Source organism: Leptonychotes weddellii, chromosome 10 (genome assembly GCF_054177405.1).
Source record: "Leptonychotes weddellii isolate Sample4059 chromosome 10, ASM5417740v2, whole genome shotgun sequence".
NCBI lineage: Eukaryota > Metazoa > Chordata > Mammalia > Carnivora > Phocidae > Leptonychotes > Leptonychotes weddellii.
Window position 1 is genome coordinate 16708871 of NC_138378.1, and position 20857 is coordinate 16729727.

The window sequence follows — 20857 nt, forward strand, 5'->3', positions numbered from 1 at the left end:
GTTACCTAATTAAATATAAGGTCTTCTGAGCTGTAGTTTGTAGACATAATTAGGGTCCAGAACAGGCTGCTCACTGTTATATTATTATGCCAGAACTGAACGACATATATTTTTTTTTAAGATTTATTTATTTTTTTTAATTTGACAGAGAGAGACACAGTGAGAGAGGGAACACAAGCAGGGGGAGTGGGAGAGGGAGAAGCAGGCTTCCCGCCGAGCCAGGAGCCTGATGCGAGGCTCGATCCCAGGACCCTGGGATCATGACCTGAGCCGAAGGCAGACACTTAACTCCTCAGAGCAATTCTGAGTCTTTCATGCAGTGTCCTGATGGGGTCCTTAATTAATGCATTTCTCTGCTCTGGTTTGTTTTCCAATCTGTAAAATGACCTCTACTGACACCTACACTTCTAGTCAAAAGAATCCCAAGACCTTTAAAAACTGTTTTATTCAGGGGCGCCTGAGTGGCTCAGCTGGTTAAGCATCTGGCTCTTGGTTTCAGCTCCGGTCAAGATCTCGACATCATGGGACTGAGCCCTACATCAGGCTCCACCCTCAGCATGGAGTCAGCTTCGGCTTCTCTTTCCCTCTCCTTCCCCCTCTGCCCCTCCCCCTGCTCACGATCTCACTTTCATTCTTAAAAAAAAATAAATAAAATCTTCTTTAAGATTTTGTTTTAGGGGTGCCTGGGTGGCTCAGTCGGTTATCAACTCTTGATTTCGGCTAGGGTCGTGATCTTCGGGGTCCTGAGATCGAGCCCTGTGTTGAGCCCCGCCTCAGGTTCTGGGCTCAGTGGGGAGTCTGCTTGAGGACTCTCCTCCTCTCCCTCTGCCCCTCCACAAACAAAATCTTTAGAAAAAAAACTTGTTTTAGTTCAAAGGTAAAACAGATTATGGTAAAAAGAAAAAATTTAAATGCTTAAGACCAGTGGTTCTTAACTTTCCTGACACCTGGGACTTAGATCATCCCCATTTTTTTTTGATTACATGAAACTTTTTAATGCCTTTATGATAATAAACCGCCAGAAATAAGGGTGAAAGACTAACTAGAGATTAGAAGAAAAATGTGGAACAAATTTAACAAAGAGTTACTGTCTGTGCCAAAGAAACAGCTCCTACAAATCAATAAGGAAAAGATAAACAACTCGACAGAAAAATGGGCTCAGGACAGGAGTAGACAATTTACAGAAAAATACATACAAATGGCCAAATGGCCAAGAAGCCAGTCATGAGGGATGTGCAAACCAAAAGGTGTCATAATTTTTAAACAAACCGATTTAAGAAACATGGAATCTGGTCATTGCCAGCACTGGCGAGGGCACGGGAAAGCACATACTTTCACAGATGCCTGGTAGGGTATAAACCGGTGAGGCCTCTTTGGAGGAATCTGTCAGAATATTTTAACACAAACTCTCCAGGTGACCATAATCTACATTGTCCAGAATTATATTTTGAAAAACTCTGCCTTGTTGTTTCTTGGTCCTCTGGGCAATAATTAATACCAAATACCAGCCACCTGCAATAATGGACATGCTACTGATTTTATTACCAATTTCTATTTCAGTTGGGTCTCCATTCCTTTAAAAGGCAGGCACAAGGTGCTGAGTCAGCCCCTGGGGACTTTATTTTGTACAGCTGAGAATCTTGACTCTTTACAATTAAGAAGAGAGGTTGTTTTCACCTGCTACTCTCACAGCCCCTGTTTGAGAGGAAGAAGGAAGAACTACATAAGGGGTAACACAGCTTAGGCAAGGAGTAGCGAGGTCAAGTTCTTTAGAATATAAATTTTCTTTGTTGTTGTTTGGACATCAGTGGGCAGAGCCACATTTTAGAGACAGGTAACTTGAGTCCAGCCAGTAGGACTCTGTTGGGAAGATTAAGAAAAAAAATGGATTAAGACTCAATGAAACTACAAGCTCACAGTAAACTTTTGACATTTGGCTCATACATATTCCTCTGGGAGCAACGGGCTACCAAGTAATATGAAAAGAGTCTTGTGAGCTTCCTGTGACACATACAAGCACCACTCAGGTAAGCAACCGGCACTACTCACCAATCCAAGGGTCAGCAACATTCTTCTGTAAAGGGACAGGTAGTAAGTAGTTTAGGCTTTACAGCCCATTTGGATTTCTGCAGCAAGTACTCAACGGCCACTGAGCACAAAAGCAGCCAAAGATCATATGTAAAGGAACAAGCATGGCTACACTGTAATAAAAATTTAGTTATGGACACTGAAATGTGAATTTCATATAACTTTCCTGTGTCATGAAATAACCGTTTTAAAACTGAGATATAATTGATATAGTTTCTGGTGTATTTAATAACATTCTTTTTGAAACTAACAATGTACCCTGTGAAGACAGGTGCCTTTCTCAAGCTCAGTGTGTAAATGAAGAATATCCCCCCTGCTTTACCTTTACCTATGGCTCCTCTCTAATTCCAAAGCTTTCTCCTAAAAGATATTCACACTAAGCCCAGCTGCCACCATGCTCCTTCCATCAAAGAGCCCATGAATGGTCATTAATCAACATAATTTATAAGTAGTTAAAATCTACTCCTACTCTGCTTAACTAGATAAAGTAAATCGCATCAATGAATCCCCTGTAAAGGGGAGGCCAATGCTGAGCCCACTGCTATTTCTGCTTCTTAAGCAGCAAGCTAGTTAAATTTTTTATTTATCCCCCTTGAGGTGGGAACAACATCGTACTTGTTCACATACTGCTACCCAACTCTGATGAAATTCCTTTGTAAATAAGTAGACTTCAGAGATCCTTCTAAAACAAGGGGGTGGGAGGGTCTAGTTAGTCCCTGGTTAACAAGAAGATCCTTTTTCTTGAGTACTCAGATAAAAGGAGGTTTTAATGATTTCTGGAATAACTGGCTCCAAGTACAAACTGAACTGCTAAAAAATAAATTACTCCGGGGTCTTTTTGACACAGGCAGGCAGACTTTCCTTAATAGGGAAAGGATTACACATTAGTTTAAATTTCAGCAGAGGGACACCTGGGTGGCTCAGTCGGTTAAGCATCTGCCTTCAGCTCAGGTCATGATCACAGGGTCCTGGGATCGAGTCCTGCATCAGGCTTGGGGAGCCGCTTCTCCCTCGGTCTGCCACTCCCCTTGTTTGCACTCTCTCGCTCTGACAAATAAATAAAATCTTAAAAAATAAATAAATAGGGATGCCTGGGTGGCTCAGTCATTAAACGTCTGCCTTCGGCTCAGGTCATGATCTCAGGGTCCTGGGATCGAGGCCCACATCGGGCTCCCTGCTCAGCCGGGAGCCTGCTTCTCCCTCTCCCACTCCCCCCTGCTTCTGCTTGTGTTCCCTCTCTCACTGTGTCTCTGTCAAATATATAAATAAAATCTTTAAATAAATAAATAAATTTATTTCAGCAGAGCCTACTAGTCAAAGATATTTGTTTGGTAAAGATCGACTGTAAATGAAGATGAGTGCTCTAAGAGCCTTCAGTCTGATACTACATGGGTAACTCCGCTATAGCCCAGAATTCCCAGGAAGAATTGAGTCACCCAGGGTTCCCTTTACTTTGTTTTGTGTCACCTTTAAGAACTCAGGATGTGGCATCAGATAGGCCTAGATTAGTCTTCCAGCTCTGTGGTCTTCACACAAACTACACAGCCTTGAGTCTCAGTTTCTTCAAAAGTAAAGTGGAAATAGTAAATGTTCAAATATCTTCTATTTATTTCATCCCTAGTCCACTTCCTCTTCCCACCTCTAAAATAAATGACCATAATTTGAAGCTAAAGCTGGAGGAAAATGGATCTGTTCCTGGTCTTTAAGCAATTCACCCAAGTTGTTTCCTGAGACTTCAAATGTCCACTATGTCAGTGGTCCTCACAGTAGCCAAGGCTACAGTCCCATTTTGGGCCATGAGACTAATACTGTCTGGCTAACAGTGGACCAGAGTACCTATAAGTGAGATGCAGTCAACATTCACTATGAGCATGCAAATGAGAGGAAGACCCCAGGGAAGTTGTAGAAACTGAGTTCTGATCTGCTTTTACTGTAAGCCAATACTTTGGGTGAGTTAGCCTCTTGGATGCTGTTTGTTTGCGTATACAATTTTTTTTTTTAAGATTTTATTTATTTGACAGAGAGAGAGACACCGAGAGAGGGAACACAAGCAGGCGGAGTGGGAGAGGGAGAAGCAGGCTTCCTGCGGAGCAGAGAGCCCAAAGCGAGGCTGGATCCCAGGACGCTGGGATCATGACCTGAGCCAAACGCAGACACTTAACAACTGAGCCACCCAGGCACCCCAAATCTCAATCATTTTAAAGGATAATGATCCATAAAGGTATATATAAATGTAAGTTAATCAGTTTTGTCAACTACAAAATAGACATGATTTATCTCATAGAGCTGCTGAGATAAAATGAGAATTTATTCAATCCAAAGGACCTTAAATGTTCACCATTGTGCAATACTGAAGGGGTCAAGTAAAATGGAGAACTGTCTAAACTTACACCTGCTCTTAAAAACACAACTGTGCATACCAGTCTTAAGTCCTCTTAGCAGGTCATCCAGGATAAGGCAATGCAGATATAAAGAAGGAAGACTTATTCAGACTCACCAAATTCATACCTCTTTTAGATTTTTAAGTTCCAAGTAAAATCTAAACCTAAATCTCTCTGCTCTTATCTAAATTTTATCTAGAGCTGTGCTGTCCAATTATAGTAGCCACTAGCCACATGTAGCTACTTTTAAGTAAAATAAAAATTTTAAGTTCTTTGGTCACACTAGAAGGGTTCAACAGTCTTATTTGGCTAGCAGCTACCACATAGGACAGCAGAGATACAAAACATTTCCATCATGACAGAAGGTTCTATCAGGACAGCACTGACTGAAAAGCCTGGATGCAGGTCAACATCTTCCTTTCACTGGTGGGGACAGCATGAGGTACCATGTTGTATGATTCACTCTGGTCACAACTGGCAAAGCCAGGAGTAAGACTTCCCTTGTCCTGACTCTCCACCCCACCACCAACTCCCTTGCTGGAGGCCAGTCAAGGACCTTTTCCTTACATGGCAAGGCACTACGCTGTGTAATTCCTTAAGGCCGGCCAAAAGTTTCCTGGCTAAAATGGCCATCTCAAAAGCAGGCCACTTCTGCACAGAGTCCCTGGAGAATCAGAGCCTCAATGAGTGCTTCCCAGAGAACACTGCAACTAAGGTATTAGTCCACTGAGGTATAAGTCAAACCTAGATAGAGCAATTATTTTAAGCATCAGAAGTATGGCAAACAAATCCCATTTAACGAACTCACCTTTGTTCTCTAAATATAAGACAAAGTTAGAATGTTTTACTCCTGCCTTTGAGAGTAATTAACCAGTCACAAAACCCTTAAAATGGGCATTTATATTTCATATACTCTTCTGCAAGTGAGTCATGTTTTCACAAGGACATCCCTGACTGAAAATGCTTCTTCTTTCCCAGGAGGCAGAATTTAAAAGGGAAAAGGACTTGTCTAACCTGAAAATGTACCTTCTCAGGCCAGCTCAATTAGGACAGGCCCATTCCTGCAGGCTTCTCCTCCTTTGCTTCTATTAAGTGAGCCCTTAATGCCTGGGAATAGTGAAAGTGACTATGAACCTCCTGTCTATGCTACATAGAAATCCAAAGCTCAGCCTAAGCTGCCCTTGTTTTCAGCAAGAGCATGGGCCTCAAAATGCCCCCAAGTCTACACCTTGTCTGGCCATATAGGAGTCAAGGATGTTGATGCACTGTTTCACGCATCCTATTACCAATTCAACTAAGGGGACCTCTTTGTCTAGAGTTATCACTACTGATGGTGCTTGAAATGCACAGGCCATTCTCTGAGCAAGTAGCTGGAGAGAGTAAGCCTGAACACACATATGTTCTTCAGAAACCTTTCTAGTACTACTCATTTAACAGGCTCCTTTTTATGCTCCAATTATGAATTATTCCAACTTCAAAACTGTAAGGAAGAATAAGTAATTGAACAAGTACTGAGGCCTAGCCATGGGCCTTGTAAAAAAAACAAAAACAAAAACACAACAAAACAAGGAATACTGCTTAAGAGACTGCATTACTACAAAACTAGTTCTAGGTTTCATATGAATGTCAGGACTAAAGTACTGACCAGAAGCTTATTTTGATCAGTCTATTTATCTTATTCTTGTCAATTATTTGATCTTGCGGATGCAGTAGTACCAAATACTATTAGGTGCTCTTTTATATGAGTCTGAGATAGCTATTATCCCTCTACTTTTTCAGATGAGAAACTAGGATCAGGATTGTGACAGGGCCACCCAGCTAACCAAGTTTATCTAGCTCTAAAGTCTGTATTGCAGTGGTAAGCAAGTGGACTTTTTGTCCATGGTCTTTCATTCCTACTAAAAATGTGAGGCTCAAAAAAAAATTTAAAAAAAATTAAAATTAAAAAATAAAATTAAAATGTGAGGCTCAACAGGAAAAGATGAACTTCAAATCTTACCTTATTCCACTGGTTCTGAAACTTTAGTGTGCATCACATCACCTGGTTGACTTGTTAAAACCTAGCCGACTAAGCCCCCACACTCCCAGAGTCTGGGCCAGCAGGTACGGATGAGCCCAAGAATTTGCATTTCCAGCAAGTTCTCAGACAATGCTGATCAGGAAAACACACTTTAAGAACCACTGCTCCATTCAAATCCTCCCATGTCAATCAGTGCCATCAGTAGCTAAAGACCCCTAAATTTAATCTAAAGGTAGTGAATGCCATAGATAATAAGATCTTCAGCATGCCACTAAACTGTGCCAATACCTCCACTTACCTTCTAATGCTCTGCCTTAACCATTCTAGGGATATCAATATGAAAAAACCTCTTGCTCTTTGTGCTCTGCTTAGTCACCCAATCCTAAAAGATGACATCAGGATCAAATAATGGCTTGTTAAACATGAAGGAGAAAGGATTAGGATTCTGATGAGATACATAATAAAAGAGCTGCAAAAGCAGTTAACTATCTCTAGTATTTAGGTAAATGCTCATTGAAAGATAGAAGATATTGAGAATAAATATCAAGCTTCTATAAACATATACTGAAAAACACTGTTCTGGTCCTTCAAAAACAAAACCAACCATAAATTTAATAATTTAACCAACGGAGTACCTTAACCAAACGAAGCAAAACACACATCTTAGTCAAGTAAGATAGTAAAGTCCAGATGGATCAATTTCTCCAAAGATAATTTGTGGTCAGCTGTACTAATCTGAATCATTCAGGATTGTTAAATAAATATTTAAAAATGCAGATTTCTGGGGCAGCTGGGTGGCTCAGTCGGTTGAGTGTCCGACTCTTGATTTTGGCTCAGGTCATGATATCAGATCTTTCTTAAAAAGAAAGAAAGAGAAGGAGAAAGAAAGAAAAAAAGGAAGAAAGAAAACTTAGTATAAAGCTCTCACTTTTTCTCACTTGATTTTCAACCAGCTAATGAGCTAGAAGAGAGAAGGGTTCCCATTTCACAATTTAAACATTTGTTGAAAGCATCTGTACTATCCATACAGGATGAGATAGTGTTCTTTTACACTTTCTAGTAAATAAGCAAAACATGTAAATTTGTCCAGTCCAGAATGAAAAATTAGAAGAAGAGGACAAGAAAAGCTCAAAGCCAGAGAAAAGTGGTTGCTTCTGACTTGGGATTAAGTGGTAATCACAGACAGACTTCAGGAAAATGGAAGGGGGATATCCATTAACTATGCCTTCAATATGGAAATAGGCTCTGAGATGTTGCTAATCCTAAAGGAGTTTACAATACTTCATGCCTTCCTAAATAGGTAGAAAAATGGAGAAGTACCAGGCATACTTATCCAAACTGTACCAAATTCTAAAGACTAAGAGTATTCCAGAGTAAAAAGGAATACTTGAACAGAACAAAACAGGACTATAGACTTGTAGGAGAAGAATACACACTGAACTTTATTTCTGGGAAACAGAGTTGCTGCAGAAGGACCTTTTTTTATTTTTAATCAAGTTTTCAATAAGTATACTTCACAAAACTATCTTCTCTTTTGTACAATAGCACCTACTGGCATGCATATTTACGTATGTGCCATCAGTATGGATTCTGCTTAATATTCTGGTAGTCTTGTACCAACATTTCCACTGTTTTCAGTCACTTATGGACCCAAATGGATCATATTGTACTGTAACTTTAAGCTATTGCCCTAAAAACTTGAGCTCAATACAAACACTATCTGACACCTAAATTCCACAGATTAGCTCCAGTCCTAAAGAAGTTCTATAGTATTTTCAGGGCCGTAAGAGGAAAAATTTTAGCTTCTTGTTTTCCCAACTAGAATCCAATTTTCTACAGAGCAAACAAGCATATTTCTGCTAATAGACAACTTTCCTGACATTCTGAGATTAGGAAGGTGTTAACATTTGTAAAGGACTATAGAGTTCCGCTGAAGTGCCTATTTTTCTATCACACTGCATTCAAGGGAGAAAGGTGATCTGATTTTTTAGGGGAAAAAAAGTAGTAATTATGGTCAAACCACCACCAGCTGAACATGCACAAAGGGCACTAACCCGGAGACCTCTCAGAGCTGAGGGGGAAGGGTGTCTGGCCTGGAAGTGTAACAAGCCAGCAGTTACAAAGACTAGACAACTTATGTTCCTCCTCCCTGCTGTTGTTTTCTCTCCTGGCTAACTGGAACCAGGAAAAATTAAGAAGTAGATCCTGACGGGGCGCCTGGGTGGCTCAGTCAGTTAAGCGTCTGCCTTCGGCTCAGGTCATGATCTCAGGGTCCTGGGATTGAGCCCTGCATCGGGCTCCCTGCTCAGCAGGGAGCCTGCTTCTCCCTCTCCCTCTGCCTGCCGCTCTGCCTACTTGTGATTCCACTCTCTCTCTGTCAAATAAATAAATAAAATCTCTAAAAAAAAAAAAAAAAAAAAAGTAGATCCTGAGGTATGATCAATTCCCTGACAGACTCTTGTTTCTTCATTTCTGATGTTAAACAGCAAGAACTAGTGACATTGCATTCATTCTTGTGAAAATGCACTGATTATAAGAATAAGGCACGTTCAGTCTAATATTAGTCTCGATTACTTTTCCATATTCAAATTACTATAAGTAATACCACTACATACTCTGAAGCTTTCTCTGAGAAGTTTAAGAGCTTTCATATCAAGACACTTCATGGATTGGAAGCAGTAACAACAGTAGCATATTTAAACTGCTCCACAAAATTAGTTTCCCAGGATTTTAAGTACTGAGCCTAATCTCTAAGATTTTAGTTCTTCAAATTTATGAAGATGGTGATTTTACACTCTTTATTTCAGGCAATTCAGTTCAAGGATTTAAACCATTTCAAGCAAATACTTGAATTAGCTACTGTCACATGATTTCTCGGACAGAATGTGAACATTTCTAGTGACTGACAAATCTACCTGTTCAGGAAAACCTGAAAACTACTTTTCTAAACCTTATGTAATACTGCTGTCTGATACAGAAAGATAACGGGAAATACACAGAACTTTAAACTTCTATTCCAGGTGAAATGATTTAATGAGCTTACAGGTATCCTAAAAAAATTTTTTTTCTAGAACAATTAGGAATTTGGACATCTTTGGAACTGAAATAAGGTACTAGGTTTCCAATTTTTGCAAGGAGAAAAAAAAAAAACCCCTTTTAGATTGGGAATAAATGGAGAGGTCACTCTTCCACTGATAGTAAAGTATTAACTGCCAGAAAGTACCTTCCATCCCTATTCAACCTGGTATAACAGGAGCCTCTGTACTGAGGCATGAAAAATATGGAATCTCAACAGAGGAAGTGAGTGTACAGACCTACAAGTACTAACTTCAAAATGTTCATTATGGGAACAATATGGATTTGTCTGGTTCATCTGTATTTAGTCGTTACTGGTATTTACTTTCTCAATGTTTGAATGAATAAATATGGCAGCTTAAATTTTCCATTTACAATTAAACATGAAATTTTTAGTTTCCTGAGTAGATCTACAAATATTGCACCATCCCAAGCGCAAAGGGGGAAGTCTTACCTGTCCTGAGCCTAGCCTGTCCCGATCCACAGCAACAGTATCATATTCGAGGCTCCCTAGTGACCCTCTCCCTTGGGTAAAATCTCACAATATCCAAATTCAAAAATTAAAGTTGTTCCCTTTGTACAAAAGACTAAAAAAGCTGGGCACCTGGGTGGCTCAGTCAGTTAAGCATCTGCCTTCAACTCAGGTCATGATCCCAGGGTCCTGGGATAGAGCCCATATCGGGTTCCCTGCTGAGCGGGGAGCCTGCTTCTCCCTCTCCCTCTGCTCCCCCTGCGTGTGCTCTCTGTCAAATAAATTAAAAAAAAAAAAAGACTAAAAAAGCAATCTCTGAAAAAGGTTTGGGTTTGTTTTTTTGTGTTTTTTTTAAGGATTGGCAAGGAACTAAAAATTCTGTACTAAGCTTCACCTTTCCTACAGTGATGCTCACATGCTCTTTAATCCTCAATCTTGTGAGTTAAGTATTAGACCTAGTTTACAGGTAAAGAACTAAGGCTTGGAGATGAACTTCTTGCTATTGAGCAGAAGTACAAGAACTCAAATTCAAATCCCCTTGACTCAATCTCTGTCCTTTCCACTCTACCATGGTTGATCTGGCCAGGACACACACAATTTGGCCGGGACACACAAAGACACACACAGACACACACACACACAGACACACACACACACACAGGACCATTCACATTCTGAATCAGAGAAAAAAGAGAAGAAAGAGGCCCAAACTTTGAAGACTTTAAATTCAATTTTGGACATTCTCACACACTGAGGGCAATATAGCCATGCAGTATTAATAAATATTCACTTTCCCACAAGATATTTTTCTCCATATACTTTATGAACCATATGTTCCTGAGATGTTTATCTTTGAAAACTCATCCACCTGGTTTAATCTAACGGACATTAGTAAACATAACCCGCAACTGATTTTGGTTTAAGTAGCACTCAGCATTAGCTAGACTTATGAGCCACTGAAATTTCTGCTTACTAAATTTTTTCATGGAATCTCCCAAATGCCTATACTCATGCATAACTGTTAAAATGGAGTTTCCGACTTAAATTCTCATTCCTAAGCTTTATTATTTAAAGCATTCTTTTTTTTAAAGATTTTATTTATTTATTTGACAGAGAGACAGCCAGAGAGGAAACACAAGCAGGGGGAGTGGGAGAGCGAGAAGCAGGCTTCCTGCTGAGCAGGGAGCCTGATGTGGGGCTCGATCTCAGGACCCTGGGATCATGACCTGAGCCGAAGGCAGAACCAGTATTCTGCTCACAAACCTTTATAAATCTGGGCATTCATTAAATAGACGCCTATTTAAGGCATTCTTGTTGCCAAGAATTACTATTTCACAGAATACAAGTTGGTCCCTTTAAGCAATATATGACTAAATGAAAAATTAAGGTAACTCTCAGATGCTTTGAGTCTTCTCAGTTTAAAAATGTTTTGGAGGGAAAAAATAAAAATAAAAATGTCTTAGGGGGAGAAGTAAAATAGTGGCCTTTGAAAAAACATGCTGACACAAGACATACTGAGTTCTGTCATTTAAAAAAAAATCACGAATAATGAATTCGGCATTTCACTTACTAACAGCATCTAATAAAGATAAAGCTCTGGGTAACTTTTTTTAAACTGAGATAGAATTGACATGTAAGTTCTGGGTATCTTTAAGAGAAAATCCATAGTTCTATTAAAGGGCTGAGAAATTAGCCACAGCAATATAGTTTCTTCATTTCTAAGCCCATCCCCTCTGAAAAAGAAGTTTTCAGCAATGACAATCTTGCCTTATTCTTATTCTTAGAAAAGGAGGAACCAGATACACATTTGGCTCCTACTTAGCCCAAACCGAGATACACCACCTTTCATTTTATAGTGGTTGCTTAATAATCAGAAGAGATCAGTGTAGGCTGTGAAGTTCAGTGAGGTAAAGACTCAACCAACTCTAGTTACATGCTACTGTTCACTGTGTAAATGTCAGAAGATTTAAAAGGTTATCAGGGAATACCAGTGAAGGAAGGAGTCACCAACATCAGTACCTGAAACCTAACATTCAAAATAAAGATCCACTGCAGAATAGATGCTGTATGACCAAAGTTTAAATTTTAAAATGTAAGCGAAGAGGCTCTCTATATACTTATTTAAATCTCAATAGTTTGTGAAACATAGAAATATCATCCCTATCTATATATGACAAAACAAGGTTTGGCAGCCAGGGTTAAGTTTCATACTAAGAATAGGGACTTATTTAGATTTCTCTACTCAAATTTTCTACTTTACCCCAGCTGCTCAAGAACATTATCTCCCCACAGCCTCCCTCTTCATCACTTATACCCTTTATTATCAATCTGGTTCCAGCCTTAACACCAAAGCATCTCTTTAATACCTAGCTCTCCAGATGCAAGGGGTCTAAACTATCTTTACCAGCACATAATTAAGGGCAGGCTGTGACATCTCTTACTAGGAGCTTACCAATTACAGTCTGGGATTTCTGGAATCTAGACCAGGCAGTATGCTACCAAAAAGGGAAGTTGAGAAGGTGTAAAAGGCCAAGTTTTCCTTTCTTGGTCACAGGTTCTCCCATAAACCTATGCAATCTGTACTATTCCCATTAAATTCAGATTTAATGAATACAAAAATGTGATGTCTACTAAGCTCTCAAAATTTGTTCCTTTCCTCCTACTTCCCCTTCTACTCCATAACAAGAGCTCAGATAACAGACTACAAATGAAGAGGCTACCTTATAAGTGTTGGGTAAAGTAAGAGGTCTTAGCCAATGAGATCCCCTAATTTACTGATCCTGAAACCTGCTAGGTTTAAGTCTTCTGTCCAACCAGTATTCTGCTCACAAACCTTTATAAATGTGGGCATTCATATATGGCAACAAAATTAAAATCTGGGCTTTTACGAAGTGGCAAAGGGTGCATTTCTCGTGTACTCTAGTGTAGGACTAACCTTAAACTTAAAACATTTTTGGGGGGTGGGTAAACTCCAAACTGCCAAGGATATCTCCTTCAAGAAAGATCCTAGGCATCTATCTTTGCTAGGCTGTGCTAAGAAAAATACAAAGAAATATTGAGTCCAAGAGTTGGCAGATTTTTGTTCTTAAAACATAGGAAGATGTCAGAATACCCAGGGATCTATGAAACTTGTTCTCAACAACAAAGACAAGAGAATTAAAGTCCCCAATAATGCTGATTGCTTTAACACCTTTTATTGGAGCCTATCTAGGTGTACCTCAGGAATGCTAATGAATGGAGTTCTTTGGGTCCTTAAATCCACAGAAACAAAGTTAACTTCAAAGGCTCAGTGAGGAATTAACAGCCTGGTAGAGATGCACCTCTACCCTAAATCTAATGGAGAGAGCATGAGGGATATGTAAATAAAAATATCTACTATAAATTTCAGAAAAATTCTCAAGAACAATACACAAAGGTAAAGGTGGCAGGGAGACAACTGAATGGATATAAAAACTTAAGCCAACAAATTGAAAATGAGTACTGTCCAAAAAAGAAATTTAAAACTTAAGTTGCCTCTCTCCCTTAGTTTCTTTCTCTACTAAAATTTAGAGACATAAATGACAGATAAAGGGTTCTAGCTTGATGGTATTACAAACTATATACCCTAAGATATACTTGAGATAATCAGTAAAATCACTTCTCTCCCAGTATGAAAAATACTTAAGACTCTTTCTTGGACATACAGAATAAAAATTATGTTAAACAATATCTATTTGCTGTTATGTCAGCATACTGTCATTTCCTATAGCCCTACCAAAAATACCATTAATATCTAACACATTTTACAAGCTTTTTCCCACTTAATAATAAAGCCTAGGCTACCAAGACACCCGCCCTCCCTCCCCCCAATCTTTATCCCCCTCCACAGCACCCAAGCACTGCTATCAATACAGAGCATAAGACACACACCTAGATAGGCAGGTTGTGGGGGAAGGGCAGGGGCTGGTAAAACGTTAATTATTCCTTGCCTCGTTAGATTTCCTACATCAGTGACTGGCCTGCTGCCACAGGGATGGAAAGCTGATCTCAAACTTCATTTACAAGGCATGGAAATACAGAGAAAAGACTTGTTCCAAGTATTACTACTCAAAGTTTAAACACAATCTGGAAGCTTCCTTTAAACACAATACCTCATTCACTTCTTAAAGGCCAGTTAGGAACTTCTCCCATCCCAACCTTTTTACCTTAAGAAGCCATAGTCTCAACAGTTTGCCGAAACACCCTTATTATGCAAAGTTATTGGTTCAAAATAATTAAGGAGCAGATTATCTAAACCACAGGACACAGAAAAGTCACTCAACTGACTCTCCCACAAAGAAATGCAATGAATTAACTATATTTTACCATTCTTTCAAGGTTTTTTTTTTTAAACCTTAGGGTCCCAAATCAAATATTCATTTAAGCCTCATTCAAAAGTAAACAATTACATTTGAATTCATTTTTCCAAATAAAGCTAGAACTTTACTGGAGTCAACATAGTTTCATATGGGAAGTATGAATTCCCTCACAAAAACACACTTCTGGGGAAAGAACTTTGGGTTTGAAGAAAATTAGTTTTATTTTGCACTACAAGTACGACAAATGTCGTTAAAGATCCGTAACATACATATGCATTCATACCCAAATAATATGAAATAACACACAATCTCATAATCTGAAGGCTCTTAAAATGAAATCTATCCATAAAATACAATAGAATCATTTCCCATATCCTCAGCAGTAGAGGATAACTGTTACTATAATTAATATACCACACAAAGCTTTCTCAAACATATTTACATATTTAAAAGGCTGACAGTTTTTGCACCCCCCCATGCTGAAAACAAACAAAAAATCCCAATGGCCTAATTTTGGAATGTAATTTTTAAGACATGTTAAGAATCCCTGGCTCTTGTATATTGTATAAATGGATACCAATTCACTAAGACCCAGAACAAATTAATGAATCACTCTTTCAAACTCTCACAATTCCTCATTTTTATGCTGTTAAAGAAAAAAGCCAGACCTTTTTTTTTTTTTTGCTGCTATTGATTAAAATGAGATTTGGGGACTGATTCTGGATTTCTATTTTCCATTTTATCTACTTACCAAAGAAAAGTATGAGTTGGAGACCTCAATATTACCTAGTTTTCACCTTTCAAACTATGAGGTATTTCGGATTCCTTTAATAACTCCTGGATATTCTAGTTTTACCAGAAACATCAGAATCTAAAATTTGTTTGGGAGTTCTGATATGCTAGTAATCTAAAAAGCCCATGTTGACAAACAACTTTGTTTCATGTCTAAGTGTAGTATAAAGATTCCACAGCAGTCACTAATTCTGAAAAGGTGCTCCAAGGAGTTTGGTTGTAGAAGGAAAGAAAACACCAGAGCCCGATGCTTAAGTGTTTCTGGATTGAGCAGGAAGATGTGCCAGATTTCATCTGAAGGTGCCATCAGTTTGCAGTTTTAAAAATGTGATGGGAGGGCGCCTGGGTGGCTCAGTTGGTTAAGCGACTGCCTTCGGCTCAGGTCATGATCCCGGAGTCCTGGGATCGAGTCCCACATCGGGCTCCCGGCTCAGCGGGGAGCCTGCTTCTCCCTCTGACCCTCCCCACTCTCATGTGCTCTCTCTCTCTCATTCTCTCTGTCTCAAATAAAAAAAAAAAAAAATGTGATGGGAATTTCCAGATAGCCACATCATCAATCTTTCCACCCCCCACCTTAATCTGCAACTAACACACAGAAATACAACTATCTGTTAGCATCAGAGACTATTTATATTTAATTCCTCCATACAATCTGAATCCATTAAGCTAAGCAGAATCAACACCAAACATGACGTCCAACTATGATCCCATAACATTACTTAGACTAACTAATCACTAATTGAATCAAGCCTTATACTTTGCTCATCGCAGGGAGGGAGGAACCCCACAAATCCAGAGTAGACAGGCAAAAACTCCAAGTCCCTGAAACAGCAGAAGGATGGATCACTAAACCCCAATGTGACGTTACCTTTATCAACGCTACAGATAGCTCGGCAGTCTGCACAGTATGTAATAATGACTCAGCCCCACCACAGTTAGTGCTACCAACACTTAGAAAGAAGAGAGGTAGGTAAAAGATTATGGTTTCTGCTCCTGAAATGCCCAGTTCACGTCAGTATTTTAAATATAAACGCACTTCACAAATAACAGATTTTCTCAGCAGTTGAGTATGGGCCAGAACATTGTAAATTCCAAACGAAGAGCAACAGTTTTAACTATTGTAAAGAATGAGCTCCAAAGGACAAAAAGTCTTTTAGATCTTAAGGGATGAGGGCAGGTAGAATGAGGGATGTTTGTATATATGAACTTGCACAGTTACTCTGTAAGTTGGGTTAAGTCCACTTAAGATCATGCTTCAGCAAACTCTTCTTAATACAAAGATCAATAATGACATGTCTGAGTATAATTTAACACTGATTTTTATTTTTTAAAAACTGTCTTTCATAATTACATAAATCAATCACTAGTTAACAGGGTATTACTTAAGAGAGCAAGCACACAGTTACTAACACTACATCTTTCTTCTAGACAGTATTTACAAAGATAATTACTCCAGTGTCAGACACTTAGGATGGTGGGGAGGCAGTTAAAAGTGCTTTTTCTCTTGAAGGAGCAGGTTTAGTTAAAAAGTAAGCAAATGACAAACTATCAAATCCTTCCCTCCCACATTTATCAGCTCTGTAAGAAAGTAGAGATGTGCAGCTTTTAATTTGGTCATACTGCAATCATATATATAGCATACTGGCTAAGCTTGGGAGCTTTGGAATGCCAGACTCACCTGCCCACAAGCAAGCTAGTAAACATACCTAAGTCTCAGTCTCCTCATCTATAAAATAGAGATAATAGTACTTAACTCATAGGGTCCTTCCAAGGATTAAATCAAATTAGATGATCCACGGAAAGACCGGAGATTTGTGCCAGGCAGACACTAAGCATTCAATAAATATTAACAATTACAAGTGATCACATTCTAAAAGTCAATATACTCAGTTTACTTCGGTTTCTATAAAAATGGCATTAAAGATCAATAATTTACCCAGCCAACAATCATCACATACTCAATAATTCCTTTGCATAATTTAAACGAGAACCATGGAGATTAACTTTCTGAAGAGAAAGGACTAAACTTTGTTTCACTACTAAATACACCATATACTAAGCCCAATCTTAAAGTCAAAAGAACACTTTTCCTGTTAAGCTCCTACCTTCCTCCAAGAGAGGTCAAAAGGACTCTACATCCTCATCTGCCACATCCTTTCTTTGCTCCCACATCCCCAAGAAACATCTGTACTTGGGGCACCTGGGTGGCTCAGTCATTAGGCGTCTGCCTTCGGCTCGGGTCATGGTCCCAGGGTCCTGGGATTGAGCCCCACGTTGGGCTCCCTGCTCAGTGTGAGGCCTGCTTCTCCTCTCCCACTCCTCCTGCTTGTGTTCCCTATCTCCCTGTGTCTCCCTCTGTCAAATAAATAAATAAAATCTTAAAAAAAAAAAGTAAGAAACATCTATACTCTTTGCAGCTTTCTCAACTGCAGGGGATTCATCACCCTTTTAAAATCCTGATAGGTTACCTAAACATAGTTAAGAAATACTCCAACTCCTGACACTCAGCACCTAGTCTTGCACAACTCTCGGCTCAGAAGTCACCTCCTTTGAGAAATTTCCCCACCCGCAGACAAAATTAAGTCCCCTAATTTCTCAAAGCATTTTGGGTATACATACACCTCATCACCTACCTTATAATTAACTAATTATGTCTCTCCCAAGGACTAAACTAAGGGCAAGAAGCATTGTGACCAAAGGTTCAGCTCTAGCACGACGCAATGTTTGGCACTTATTAGGTGCTCAAGAAGTGCTACACTTTAACCACAATCCTTCCTTGCAGAGAGTCACATCTCTTGTTAGATGCCCACTACAACTCTGAACATAAGGCTGCTCTCAGTAGAGCAGGCTAACACAACGGACTGCTGATTACAACATCAGAAAACCTACTCATCAGCTTCTCCCATTGGAGAGGTTCCCGGAACCCGAACTCAACTGAGCAGGATTATGTACCATCAGAATCAGTGGGAATTCCCAGCACGCTACAGAGGGTACCTTCTCCTTCAATAAGACTGTTGAAAAGCCCACAGGGTGAGCTTTTTATTGGGGGACTCTTCATTGAATGACTGAAGTGGAAATACTCAAAGAATAAATGCCTTGATTTGGCTGATAAGGGGTCAAAAACATAAAGATCTGGGAAAAGCAACCTAGCTCTTGACTCCTGAAGAACAGCGGCTTCTGAAAAAGAACAGGAAACAGGGGTGGGTGCTGGCTACTCTTTGTTTCAATAAATAAAATCTTTTTTTTCTTCCCCACAGCCCAAAAGCAAAGGCCAATACATCAGGGTCCAGATGAGATGCTCAACAACCTTTCCTCCTGACAAGTACACTAAACTGCGGTTCTAAAAAAACAAAAACACTGCATTAGGAACCTCAGCCACCATGAAAAGTTCTAGTCAGGAATACTTTAAATTTTTTTTAAAAAATCTATATGCCCGAATCCAACATTTACATTGGATGGCCCATAGAGGACTTGCAAACTTTCTGAAGGGAAGTACTGCTACTACCTTCGCAAAGAACACAACTTGGGAAAAACAACCTCAAAATATGATAAACTCCACAAAGGGTGGCTTTAGTTTTAGAACCATAATTCCCATCGTAAACATCTTACACCCCCACCCCCACCCCAAATCAACAGTTGCCGAAGGGTATCTTTCATTCTGGAAACGGAAAAGGAAACAAGCAAGAAGCAGAAAGGGAATAACCCCCAAAATAAAGTTCTCCTTTGAAAAAATAGTAACAATTCAGTCTCCCACCCTTCCCTCTCTGGTGAGGTCTGTGATTTACACGGCTTTGCTCTGCAGAAAGCTCTTTCTGGGCTGCTCAAGGAAAGAGCCGAGGGAGGGAGAGAGACACAGGCACAGAAAGGAGAGGAGAGAGAAAAAGAAAATGGCGCAGAGACTAAGTCCCGACTGTCGACAAGGCGACTTTCCCGGGAGGAATCCGGGCCAGGAAAGGCTGCCCGAAGCCCCGCGGCGGGCGACGCCGGGTCTCCGTTGCCCCCTCTTGGGAGGGCCGCGGTCTGGGGGGGCTGGGGTCCCCGGAAAGGGGCTCCAGAGGCGGCCCGATGGGAACAATGGGGCCGGTGAGCGAGGAGCCGGGACTTAGTCTCTGGGACGCCATGTCTGTCCTCTGCCCGGCTCCGGCCGGGCGCGGGGTAGGCGGCCGGCAGCCGGGGGACCCGGGGTCGGGGCGGGGGGCACACTCACCATTCAATCGGAAATCCGCTTCAATCTGGAGAGAGAAAAGGAGGGAATATGAACAAACAGGCTCCTTTCACCCCGCGGGAGGCGAGCGCGCGGGGCCGGGGGCCTAGCCCACCCTGCGCCCCCAGGATAAGGGGGCCCCGGGAACGGCCATAAGGGGCAACCATCCCCCCAATCTGTAACTTCGAGGCATTCGCCCGAGGCCTAGCGCGCCCAGCTCCGCCGCCCGGCCGCCCCTGGCCGGGGGCTCCGGCCTGTCAAAGCGGCCGGGCTGGGGCCGGGGCCGGGGCCTGCGCCGGGGGTCGCGGAGGGCCGGGGCGGGGAGCCGGGAGGACCCGGCCGAGCCGTACCTGGGAATCGTTGTGGAGATGGTCCCCACTCATGTCGGCCGGAGCGGCGAGTGCGGCTGGCGGCGAGGGGCGCCGAGGAGACGCAGACGGTCGGGACCGGCCTGTGCGGGCGGACGGGGGCTCCGGGAGGCTCCCGGAGGTGCGGGTATGCGGCGGCGGCTGCGGGCCTGAGACTCCCGGAGCGGCTGAGACGGCGACAGCGGCGGCGACGCTGACTGCCGGGCGGGCGGCGAGAGCGGACCCCAGCAGTTGTGTAACAGCCTAAGTTCGCATTTCGGCTCACTGCGCCTGCGCGGCCGCTTTTAAACGAGACGTCGCCGACGTCAGAGACTCGCGGAAAGAGGCTGAGGGTTGCGAGGCCCGCCCCCCTCACGCTTTCAAAGGCGGGCCCCACTTTGCATCGCAAGCCCCGCCCCCTAGCCCAAGCGCGCCGCTGTGATTTGCATAAGAAGCCGACTCCTCCCACGGCCGCCCACCCAGAACAACCTTTCCTTCCTCTCCCGGCGCCTTTTCTCGGAACCCCGTACTCCGCTGCGAAGCAGTGCGCAGGCGCAACCCAGACACCGCCCCCGGACCCCGGCCGGCAGCGCGGCCACGTGGTGGGCCTTTAAAGGCCGCGGCGGGACCGCGGCGGGACCGCGGCAGCCCTGGGCGGAGTTGCTGTCCTGCTTCTCTACACTTTGCAGCTGAACATACCTTGGCCACACGGGCCCCAGACCTTTCACCAGCTCCTCTTCGCTCCCTAACCGGTCCCCGAAGCCGCCTGGAGGCAGGAGGTCCCTCCCTAGTCTTTGTCCAGGCCTTCCAACATTCTGCATTATTTCACTCCACTTCTTAAATTTTATTTTAATTTTTTAACCAACCAAAAGTCTGGTTTAGCTCCAGTTTTCAGCCGGGTAAATATAGTCCTGGGTCGCAAGAGCCCTAATTTCATTGGTTCATTCCACAAACATTGAGCATCTACTGTGAGCCAGGAATCGTGCTGAAAAAGGGGGTGATGCAAAGGGCCAAAGGGAATGGGACCTCTGGGTAAACAGGACCTGGCTCTGTCCATTGCTGTATCCCTAGCACACTATAGGGCAGAAGTGAGATGAATAGGACAAAGACCTGCCGTTTATGGAGCACCTACTGTGTTCTC

General features: G+C 41.7%; 1 protein-coding gene across 1 annotated transcript in view; it reads right to left on the reverse strand.

Moving 5' to 3' along the window:
• Positions 1-19999, reverse strand: part of TOP1 (DNA topoisomerase I) — a 90230-nt gene extending 70231 nt beyond the window's left edge. The window contains exons 1-2 of the mRNA XM_081832786.1: positions 19720-19999; positions 19373-19397 (exon numbers count right to left, since the gene is read on the reverse strand). Of these exons, the coding sequence (XP_081688912.1) occupies positions 19373-19397; positions 19720-19752 (58 nt within the window). The 5' untranslated portion in view covers positions 19753-19999. The remainder of the gene's footprint in view (positions 1-19372; positions 19398-19719) is intronic.
• Positions 20000-20857: the final 858 nt, after the last annotated feature.